This window comes from Ranitomeya imitator, chromosome 2 (assembly GCF_032444005.1).
Source record: "Ranitomeya imitator isolate aRanImi1 chromosome 2, aRanImi1.pri, whole genome shotgun sequence".
Classification (NCBI taxonomy): Eukaryota; Metazoa; Chordata; class Amphibia; order Anura; family Dendrobatidae; genus Ranitomeya; species Ranitomeya imitator.
The window spans coordinates 763,196,192-763,208,207 of NC_091283.1; the positions used below are offsets into that span (position 1 = coordinate 763,196,192).

General features: G+C 47.2%; 1 protein-coding gene across 4 annotated transcripts in view; it reads left to right on the forward strand.

The window, feature by feature from the left end:
• Positions 1-12,016, forward strand: part of PDLIM1 (PDZ and LIM domain 1) — a 91,535-nt gene that overhangs the window by 48,331 nt on the left and 31,188 nt on the right. For all 4 annotated transcript variants that reach the window (XM_069753397.1, XM_069753394.1, XM_069753395.1 and 1 more), the window contains exon 3: positions 5,877-5,961. In XM_069753397.1, the coding sequence (XP_069609498.1) occupies positions 5,877-5,961 (85 nt within the window). The remainder of the gene's footprint in view (positions 1-5,876; positions 5,962-12,016) is intronic.

Below are 12,016 nucleotides of genomic sequence, written 5' to 3' on the forward strand. Positions count from 1 at the left end.
CTCTGTGTCCAGCTGCCTTCTGCCCCCTCTGTGTCCAGCTGCCTTCTGCCCCCTCTGTGTCCAGCTGCCTTCTGCCCGCTCTGTGTCCAGCTGCCTTCTGCCCCCTCTGTGTCCAGCTGCCTTCTGCCCCCTCTGTGTCCAGCTGCCTTCTGCCCCCCTGTGTCCAGCTGCCTTCTGCCCCCTCTGTGTCCAGCTGCCTTCTGCCCCATCTGTGTCCAGCTGCCTTCTGCCCCCCTGTGTCCAGCTGCCTTCTGCCCCCTCTGTGTCCAGCTGCCTTCTGCCCCCCTGTGTCCAGCTGCCTTCTGCCCCCTCTGTGTCCAGCTGCCTTCTGCCCCCCTGTGTCCAGCTGCCTTCTGCCCCCCTGTGTCCAGCTGCTTTCTGCCCCCCTGTGTCCAGCTGCCTTCTGCCCCCCTGTGTCCAGCTGCCTTCTGCCCCCTCTGTGTCCAGCTGCCTTCTGCCCCATCTGTGTCCAGCTGCCTTCTGCCCCCCTGTGTCCAGCTGCCTTCTGCCCCCTCTGTGTCCAGCTGCCTTCTGCCCCCTCTGTGTCCAGCTGCCTTCTGCCCCCGTGTCCAGCTGCCTTCTGCCCCCTCTGTGTCCAGCTGCCTTCTGCCCCCCTGTGTCCAGCTTTACTGCCCCCCTGTGTCCAGCTGCCTTCTGCCCCCGTGTCCAGCTGCCTTCTGCCCCCGTGTCCAGCTGCCTTCTGCCCCCCTGTGTCCAGCTGCCTTCTGCCCCCCTGTGTCCAGCTGCCTTCTGCCCCCTCTGTGTCCAGCTTTACTGCCCCCTCTGTGTCCAGCTGCCTTCTGCCCCCTCTGTGTCCAGCTGCCTTCTGCCCCCCTGTGTCCAGCTGCCTTCTGCCCCCCTGTGTCCAGCTGCCTTCTGCCCCCTCTGTGTCCAGCTGCCTTCTGCCCCCCTGTGTCCAGCTGCCTTCTGCCCCCTCTGTGTCCAGCTGCCTTCTGCCCCCCTGTGTCCAGCTTTACTGCCCCCCTGTGTCCAGCTGCCTTCTGCCCCCGTGTCCAGCTGCCTTCTGCCCCCTCTGTGTCCAGCTGCCTTCTGCCCCCCTGTGTCCAGCTGCCTTCTGCCCCCCTGTGTCCAGCTGCCTTCTGCCCCCCTGTGTCCAGCGGCCTTCTGCCCCCCTGTGTCCAGCTGCCTTCTGCCCCCCTGTGTCCAGCTGCCTTCTGCCCCCCTGTGTCCAGCGGCCTTCTGCCCCCCTGTGTCCAGCTGCCTTCTGCCCCCCTGTGTCCAGCGGCCTTCTGCCCCCCTGTGTCCAGCGGCCTTCTGCCCCCTCTGTGTCCAGCGGCCTTCTGCCCCCTCTGTGTCCAGCTGCCTTCTGCCCCCTCTGTGTCCAGCGGCCTTCTGCCCCCCTGTGTCCAGCTGCCTTCTGCCCCCCTGTGTCCAGCGGCCTTCTGCCCCCCTGTGTCCAGCTGCCTTCTGCCCCCCTGCGTCCAGCGGCCTTCTGCCCCCCTGCGTCCAGCGGCCTTCTGCCCCCTCTGTGTCCAGCGGCCTTCTGCCCCCTCTGTGTCCAGCTGCCTTCTGCCCCCTCTGTGTCCAGCGGCCTTCTGCCCAAACCCCCCCCCCCCCCCCGATCGCCGCTCTCCGCTCTTAATAGAAAAAAAAAAAGTTCTACTTACCTGCCGCGCTCCTCTCTCCACGCAGCTGCACTGTGCACTCGCCGGCGACTGACAATGACGTCAGACGCCGGCGACCTGCACGCTGCGGCTGGCGGCTGTTAACTATTGACGTGCGGGCGCGGGCCCGCATGTCAATAGCGTACAGCTGCAGCGCCGGCCGCCGCTAAGGGCCCGGTTCAGCCTGCGGCTGCCGGTAGGGGCCCGGTGAGCAGGTAAGAGGGGGCCCGATGCGGGCCCCCTCTGCTCACCGGGCCCCTTACGCCAGTCACGGCTGTAATTCCCTGATGGCGGCCCTGTGTACGGGACATTAATATTAATGACTGATCCTTAGGATAAGTTATCTATTGTCTCATCTTTGGGGATGTGACATCCAGCACACCCGCCGATCAGCGGTTCCCGATGTTAGTGGCAAGAAATGCACAGTTGTGAACCTGCGCAGCACAGCTCCAGAATAATGGCCACGGCTGGGTACTACTTTCACCCCCTATTTAATTTTAATTGGGATGTGGAGCGCCCCCAGACGCAGGGCCGCGGGTTACTCGAAACCGGTCCTCTCTGTCTCGGTTCTGAGGTTGTCACGGTGGCTGGACCCGGTCCGTGACCCTGCTAAGGGGCTTCCAATGAAAGGTGATGAAAGTCGGCCAAGGTTTAGTGACGCCACCTGTGGTATTCGGTCAGGATGACCGATGCTGCTTGGGGCCCACTGGGGTGGTGTTATGGCAGCTAGATGGAATACCTTCCCACAGGTGAAGTATATCCCCAGGGCTTCCCAGTAGTGTAGGTGGTGATGTGAGGCGCGGTTAATAACGAGGACACAGGGTTGCACTCTCTTTACCTTTTACTGAAGGCTTCGGGATCCGCAATCCAGAGCACTGTTAACAGGGCTGGCTGAGACCGGCCGGTCCGAAGGCATATCCAGAGTTCCCTTTGCAGGTGGAAATCAGTGCCTACCACTAGCGCCTGTGTGTTGTAGTTCTTCCCTGCTGAGCATTCGGGATAGTCCTCACAACTTTCGTGTTCGTTCTTTCTCTCTCTCTCTCTTCGTCCCCCAAGTTTATCTGGATAGGACGCACCCGTTTGACGGGAAGACTCGGAGCTATTCTGGGACCCTAGAGACGCCCCTCTCCACGCTTGCCCCCTATGTCTTCTTAGGTGATATATGGTAGACAGCCAACCTATAATCAACTGTCCTGCCGCTGTTTGAAGTAATGCTTGGAGTCAGTTACTTCCTCGGTGTTCCGGCCACCGGCTACGCGCCTCAGTAGGATGTTGCCGTTCTCGAGGCACGGCTCCTACTGGCTCTCCTTTGTGCTTTGATCTTGTTTCTCACTTCTCCACAATATCCTTCTCTTCATGTCCTTTCTTAGGATGCCGCCGCAAGGTAGTGCAGCCGCGGCTCCGTCACTTTCTACTTTCTGCTAGGTACCTGCCAGGAACCCACCCCTGACAGGTCCTCCCTGGAGCTCTCCCAGGCTGCGTTCGGTTCTAACTTCCTATCCGACCCCCAGTTTTACCAGTGTGAGGAGTGGCCTAATACATAGTGCCTTTTGCTCCCCCTGGTGGCCGGAGTGTGAAGTGTAATGTGTGACTGTGATACCTGGTCAGGTGAACTCCTTTAGTGCAATCAGACATAACATCACTCCCCTTAGTGGCAGAGCGACATTACTGCAATGACCAGGACTCTGGGGCGCTGCAGATGGATGTGCAGTACCCAGCCACGGCCAGTATACAGTCGACAGAACTGAATTGTGTAGCTGATAGGCTGGGGTGCTAGGTGTAGTGCCCCCACCGATCAGACCGGATAGGCCATTAGAGTTAAAGTCCCTGGCAACCCCTGTCAAAAAGAAGTTCCATTCTAATGACTATGTCAAATAACTACAAAGACATGACATCATAACCACTGCACCATGTGGCATGACCTATGTTTACTTTGTAGGGAACTACTAAGAAAGGCAACCTGGAGGATTCTATTTCCTATTTACATTTTTTTTAAAGGGTTTTCATTTTATATTTCCGATTTCCAACTTAAAAAATGAAGAGTTCCTTTTAGGACGTTTCCTAGCAGTAATTAATGTAATTTTTTTCTCATGAAATTTCAGAACCTCTGTTTATTGCTTGGCACAGGACAGATATAAATAAGCAGTTATATTGAGTAGTATTTTTCTTTAGATTCCAAGACATCCTGTTATTTATCACACTGGATTATGTTTTTGAATGTTAACATTGGTATCTTAGTTTTCCCATTCCCATTACTTGTCATTCTTGGAAGGAACGCTTGTGAAACATAAACTAACACGAACTCACAAGATGAAAAAAATACATTAAAGCCCCATATATTAAGTTGTGCGCCTGGAATGTTAAGAAACTCGTCCATTTCTAAATGTGCATAAATGAGTGGTCTCGGCATACGCTGCCATTTTCATGTGGGAACAGACAACCTTAACAAACTGTTGATTTTGTAATATCACATGGCGATCGTTCAGATGACCGAACGTCTCTCGGTTCTAGGGGTACCGTCACACAGTGGCATTTTGATCGCTACGACGGCACTATCCGTGACGCTCCAGCATCGTAACAATATCGCTCCAGCGTCGTAGACTGCTGTCACACTTTGCAATGTACGACGCTGGAGCGATAATTTCATGACGTATGTGCGATGTAGAAGCCGTTGGTTACTATGCGCACATCGTATACAATATCGTGCACACCTTTGTTACACCATGCGATCATGCCGCCACAGCGGGACACTAGACGATGAAAGAAAGTTTCAAACGATCTGCTACGACGTACGATTCTCAGCGGGGTCCCTGATCGCAGGAGCGTGTCAGACACAGCGAGATCGCTGGAACGTCACGGATATATCGCTGGAATGTCACAAATCGTGCCGTCGTAGCGATCAAAATGCCACTGTGTGACGGTACCCTAACTCCTGGGGGATCTCACCGAGGACCTTCCCCTCTATGATGTTCATAGGGCCTAATAGAACGTATGGATGCTGGTTATCTTCAAGTGATAGTAACGCAAATATATTCTATACCAAAAAAAAAAAAAACAGAAAAAAATAACAAGCTTGGTTCTTGCATAAAACAGTAATAAGGAACAAAATAAAAATTAATACACTGGGGAGAACTGGTCTGTATTTATCATGCAGATCACTTAAAGATTTGGTATGAATTAGGACATTTACCAATTTGGAAAGTGACAAGAAAACTGGGCTTGGTCTCTCCAAGGCAATGTTATGTCTGATGTGTTAAGTGAGATGTCTAGTAATAAAGGAGCAAATTTTGTTGCCGTTCTCACAAAGTGAACAAAGACTTGACTTTATGCTTCTCAAGTTAAAAAATGCTCCAGTTTTCTTAAAACCCATGCATCTTTTAATACATTTTGGTGTCAATCATTGCAGCTATCTACATTTCAGCAGCTGTTGGGGATGGGGGTGTGTGACAGTAGATGGGCCCTGCCGGATGTGTCCTGCAGAAGCTTCTTCGCCTTATTCGTGCATGCATGTGTATGAGTAGTAGGGAGGAATAGCTGTTGGCTGAACCCTCTGCCTATGGTCAGTTTGCTATGTCAGACACTCAGTCCGAGACCTGGTAGCGATGACTGGACTGATCACAGGTCACCGGACTTAAATGTAACAGCTTCATAGGCTTTTATGGGACTGTTGAGTTCAGGTCAGGAAATCCACGCTGGTGCAGACATCAGGGTGCGTACTGGGTTAATAAATATTGAACATGGAAAATCAGCTGTATAGACACCCTGAGATTGGAATAAGATATACCAGTGAAGGAAAACGTATGTCTATGATCATTTATAGGACAACACACAGATCTTAGGATTTACCTACACTTTGATTGCACAAAGTGTGACATAGAAACCAACAACTATCTCCAACTTGGTTGTCAAGCCAAAGACCGCACCTGACTGGATAGCCTATAGTTAGTCTAGAGTCTATTTTATTCATCAACATGTGGATATTTTAATTCTGATGGAATAATGATTCTTGGATGTGCCATTCCTACCTTTCTCACCATATGGACTGGTTAGTCTAGGAGACGAATTAGTATCTTCCATGACTATCATGCACTTACAGAAAAATATCTATGAATAGAAACAATAGATTTGCTGGATGTAGGAAATACCAGAAAATTAGGTTGAAAAAAAGGGACATTATGTATATCTTCTTATATAAATGCCTGTAAGATTACAAAGACTAAACTAAGCTGATTTTTCTTTTTTTTCTTATAGGGTTGAGTCTAAAATATGGTCGCCTCTTGTAACTGAAGAAGGCAAAACTAACCCGTATAAGATGAACCTGGCAGCAAATCCTCAGGTATATCCTTATATCATGAACACTTTGCTTTACTGTTAGGGGAACTATTAATAAAACTGAAAGGTAATTTTCAGGCAATAATCACGATTTCAGCATGCTCCATATTCAGTGAGGGCACAAGTTGATGGCTTGTACTTGTGCAGTAAACTAAACCATTGCCTTAGGTTAAAGTGATCCTCCAACCAGAAACTGAAAAGTGACATTTCTCACAAATAGTCCCTCAACCTGATTCCTACTGTTCCTCCCGCTGCCTCCTCAGATCGGTGTTCCGTTCCTCCTTCTTCTAAGATTGTCACCACAGTGTTATGGGGAGTGCAACAGTAAATCATAAGGCCATATTCAGTATTTTACCTCAGTATTTTACCTCAGCATTTGTAAGCCAAATCCAGGAATGGAGCAATCAGAGGAAAAGTATAATAGAAACATATGCACTACTTCTGTATTTATCACCCACCCCTGGTTTTGGCTTACAAATACTGAGGTAAAATACTGACCAAATACTGAACGTGTGAATGTGACCTTAGAGTCAATTTTCACCGTGCAGCGTTAAGCAGCTGCTGACTGGCAGCATGTTTATCTGTCAGAGGTAGTTGAAAGCACCACTCCTGCATTTCTTTGTTTTTTTTTTTTTGTTTTTTTTCAGTGTTGGAGTGGTGCCAATAATCTAAGTTCCCTGACCTTAGTGTTCTACTCACCAGTCACCATCCTCCTCTATCATTGTCCTTGGCAGTGAGGGTAATCTTGCAGTGTAAATTGACTCTTAGCCACACCTTTACAATCCAGCAGGAAAGGCAGTGGCGGCATGGTTCAGCCTTACCACTGCACATCCCATGCCTCTGTACCCATCTTACAAGCAGGGTGGCACCCATCTGGGCAGCTGCAGGCAAACAGATGGCACCATAGTAGTATTGTTGATGAGAAATGTATAGTCACTTTTCATTTTCAGGATGGAAGGTCAAATTAATAAGTAATAAAACTAATTTTCTGCTTGTTTGCTGTAATATTTCAGCACCAGAAGTGTCTGACACACATTGTAAACAGTGTAATTGTTCCTCCACAATTACTAAGTGCACTTAGAATATTTCTGCTTGTTAAGAATGATGGATTCTCCAGTGGAGTTGCTGTATATAGAGATCCTTCTAGCCGTGCGTCATGCTGCTTTGCACCTCTTCTATACTTCCCTACCTAAAGAATGTGTTTATATAGAGCACAGCTGCGCCTTCACACAATGTAAACTATGCTCTCATCTACCAGGAGGAAATAGGATGTTTTTACGCTTATAGTACACATACTGTTGACTAAAACCAAAAGGCTATTTTTTCTTTTTTTTAAACTTTTATAAAGCCCCCCCATGCACAATGACTAGCTGTCGGCCCCCCTCCATACACAATGACTAGCTGTCGGCCCCCTCCATACACAATGATTAGCTGTTGGGCCCCCCTCCATACACAATGACTAGATGTCGGCCCCTCCCCATACACACTAACTAGCTGTGGGCCCCCCTCCATATACAATGACTAGCTGTGGGCCCCTCCTCCATACACAATGACTAGCTGTCGGCCCCTCCCCATACACACTAACTAGCTGTGGGCCCCCCTCCATATACAATGACTAGCTGTGGGCCCCTCCTCCATACACAATGACAAGCTGTTGGGGCCCCCTCTTCATACACAATGACTAGCTGTCGGCCCCCCTTCACAATGACTAGCTTTGGGCCCCTCCTCCATACACAATGACTAGCTGTCAGCCCCCCCTCCATACACAATGACTAGCTGTGGGCCTCCCATACACACTAACTAGCTGTGGGCCCCCCTCCATATACAATGACTAGCTGTGGGCCCCTCCTCCATACACAATGACAAGCTGTTGGGGCCCCCTCTTCATACACAATGACTAGCTGTCGGCCCCCCTTCACAATGACTAGCTTTGGGCCCCTCCTCCATACACAATGACTAGCTGTCAGCCCCCCCTCCATACACAATGACTAGCTGTGGGCCTCCCATACACAATGACTAGCTGTGGGCCCCTCCTCCATACACAATGACTAGCTGTGGGCCCCTCCTCCATACACAATGACTAGCTGTCGGCCCCCTCCATACAAAATGACTAGCTGTGGGCCCCCCATACACAATGACTAGCTGTGGGCCCCTCCTCCATACACAATGACTAGCTGTCGGTGGCCCCCTCCATACACAATGACTAGCTGTCAGAGGCACCCCTTAGATATAGGATGACTAGCTGCCGGCCCACCATCTGTTCAGCATACACAGGAGCAACCTGCTCAGCCATGCGCTCCTGTGGTCTCTACGAAAGCCAGACTACAAAATTGAACATGCTAGATCCTTCTGTCCAAACATTATTTGCCGGGGTAGAGTCTATCACCCTGTTACACCTTAGATTGATGGCTGAGCCCACCAATGTTGGTGGGTTTGGGCAACTTTATGGGAGCACCGCAAAACCCTATAGGTTTAGGTTATGGTCTAACAGGCACACTATTCACCTCTTTTTATGATATCTATGTAAGGTATTATATTTTACCCTAAATGCAGTGCCTCTGGGAGAAAATGCATCCATAATGTGACATGATGGAGTATGTCATATTTTTCTTACAGAATTTTTGTGAAAAAGGTTAACATAGCTTTATTATGGATGGCCTTTTACAGATGTATACAGGGATCTATAATAACGCTATGTCCATTAGATCTTACATTACCTGACAAATAACAGGCGGTCTGGTGGTTTAGCCCTGTAACCTCGCTGCTTGCAATCTTTGATCAGGCTGGGCGCATTTCAAAGCCTGCATATAGACCGCAAAGCCCCAACTGAATGCTAGTCTCCCAACCCAGACTTGTGGCCTCTGGGGCCGGGAGACCCACGGTCAGTCCAGGTGTTGTGGTCTTTATACGGATGGTGAAGTTCGCGGCCTTACACTTACTAGAACTGTCTCACAAATCTCTATACGTAGAACTGTAATAAAATGAGAATAATAAAGCAGTCACTCGAACGAGGACTACACTTGCACTTTGCATGTTAGGAGGTGGATGTTGGCATGTAAAGTTACGGTAATAAGTCATATTTTGGTAATTTTCTCGTCACAGTAGAAATCCTTTTTTTTGCACAAAGAAGTTTAATAAATCACAACGTGGGATATTTTGCATGTGTTGCACCACCACTGTATGGAATGGGATTGTGTGACTTGGCGTTTGCTAGTTTTTGCATTACAAGAGCATGAACTTTATTCATTTAATGTCTGTTTTGTAGACACAAATATTTTGTAATTACAAGACATTATAAATCACTTCTGTTAAGACCGCTTATGGTAAATTCAGCTTGTAAGACTATTTAAAGTTGTACAGAAATGTTGCTTGGTAAAATTCTTATTAAAATAGAATATTGTTAAAATATTACCCATTAATTGACCCCTATAATGCTGATCAGGATCCAGACTTCCGTAGGAAAGTGGACAACTTGCTGATCGCTGGGGTCCTACTGTTGGGAGCCACAGCAATTCCAAGAACGGAGCTCTGGAAACTCAAGAATGGGGCTCTGCAGACCTGTCCTGAATGGAGTGGGGGAGTGCATTTTCGGCATTCACTCGATTTAATCTATGTGGAGCTGACTAGTAACGTGTTCTGCTTTGTCCTTCTGTCCCATAGATAATGAATGGGGCGGAGGCCAAGCATGTGCACCTCTACTCCACTGATGCATCTGTTCTTGTGGTTCCAGAGCCCTGATCTATGAATCGCTGTGTTTCCCTGTGGTCACGCACCAGCTTTTCAGCAAGTTATCCACTATCCTATCGCTAGTGGAGAACTTGATTTTTGTGACTAACCCTTTTAAATATCTGGACTTGTCCTGTTTACAGTTAACAGGGTTTGCTTACAGAGGGAATGTGTGTGTGTGTGTGTGTGTGTGTGTGTGTGTGTGTATATATAGTTAAAAAAAAAAAAAACCTCAGTAAGTTTTTAGCATTTCATAATTTTAATTTTTATCTGAGGACAGCATGAGGTAGGGGTTAAAGCACTGAATTCAGTGATGTCATTTCAGGCTGTGTTCTGTAGTTTATTTACCATGAAGGTTTTATCACTAGGACATTATCATTGCTGTGACTAGCTGGTGTGTGCTTGCTGGTCTGACCCCCTTTTACACTGAAGGTTTTATCATGTGGTGATTATCATTGCCTGACCTATAGCAGCTACAGGTCCAACTCCGCCCCTTCTGTGATATGCAGCTCACTGTCAATAGACAATATACATGGGGAGCTTTGTGTGTGTGTGTGAGGGGGGGTTAGCTTTCTCAGCTCTTCTGCATTGCATTGACCTATAAAAAAGACTATTGCTATTAAAGATTTAAAATATTTGGGGGCCCCGTTGGCGCTTTCGCATCAAGGCCCATGAGTCTCAAGTTACGCCACTGGGAATCAGGGTCTCTCTATTTTTACATTTTGCTGCTTCCAGATGAGGTAGCAGAAACCTGCTGCCAGATTTCCTTGTAGTGGGCACAATTAAACATTTTACTTCAACCTTTTACTTCAACCTTTTACTTCAACCTTTTACTTCAGCCTTATTAAAGTCAACTGCACACATAAGAGGGATATTGAAGCAATTATAACTTGGACCTCATTTCTATTGTCTGGCATTCTTATTAACCAACATGAATGTTATTTCTACTTGGGAAGGCGATAAATACATTCCAAGTTTTTGAGCCACATTAATCCCTTGGGAAATAAAAAATAAAATGTATCCCTCTGTAACTATCTCATGGCTTTAAAATTTTGTAATAAAATATTACGTAAGAATATTCATTAAAAGAAACAACATAATATAGGAGTCATGGCCAAAAGTGTTGGCACCCCTGAAATTTTTCCAGAAGATGAAGTATTTCTCCCAGAAAATTATTGCAGTTACACGTGTATTTCGTTAGTGTGTATTGGAACAACACAAAAAATGAGGGGAAAAATTGTACATAATTTCACACACAACTTCCAGCAGGACAGTGACCCCCAAACATACTTCAAGAAGCACCCAGAAACGGATGGAAACAAAGCGCAGGAGAGTTCTGAAGGGTCTTCAATAAGTCAGGATCTAGATCCCATTGAACATCTGTGGAGAAATCTTAAAATTGCTGTTGGGAGAAGGCGCCTTCAAATATGAGACCAGGAGCAGTTTACAAAAGAAAAGTGGTCCAAAATTCCAGATGAGAGATGTAAGAAGCTGATGATCAATGGTTATAGGAAGTGATTGCAGGTATTTATTTCAAAGGGCGTGAAACAATTTTGTCCTGCCCATTTTGGGGTTTTTGTGTGAAATTATGTCCAATTTGCCTCTTTTTTTTTGTTCCAATACCCACAAAGGAAATAAACGTGTATAACATTGCTTCCCATGCATGTCCTGGCCCTGTCAGGACTAGAGTTGAGCAAATATGTTCAGAAATGATTGGCGAATCTGAATTTGCCATATTGGTACCCTATTTGTGCCAAATTTATGTTTGATAATTGGTGCTGAACATATTCATTAATTTCTCCTCCCATTGACTGAAATAATGTTCGGCGAATATTGCAAATTCAATTTTCACCACCGATCGTAATTCGAACCGGATATTGAAAAATTTGCTCAACTTCCTCATCAATGATTGGCAGCTGCTAATGTATGTCCCCTGATGAAGCTGCGGGTGAAACGCACATAGGGGCCATTGAACCAGTACACACTTAACTCTCTCCCCATCTGTACATAACATTTAGGTGTAAGTACTACTTGCCTTCATTATTTTACCAGATTTTCTATGGATAGTCATAGCACTAAGCTCTTACACTAGGGGTGGTCACTGCATGTTCTAAACTTTTGTCTTTTCAAGTTTATACATTTTCTACACTTGGTGTGTACTGGCATTTGTAGGAATACTGTTCTTCTGTATGTGTTTTTCATATTTTTAAATGATAGATTAATAAAAGATGTTATGTTTTATGAGACTTTCTTGCACTCTAGTCACGGTTTTGTAATGTAAACGCCTGTGCACATTGTCAGCCATCAGTCATTGCTGCGAGGGCAGGGAGAGG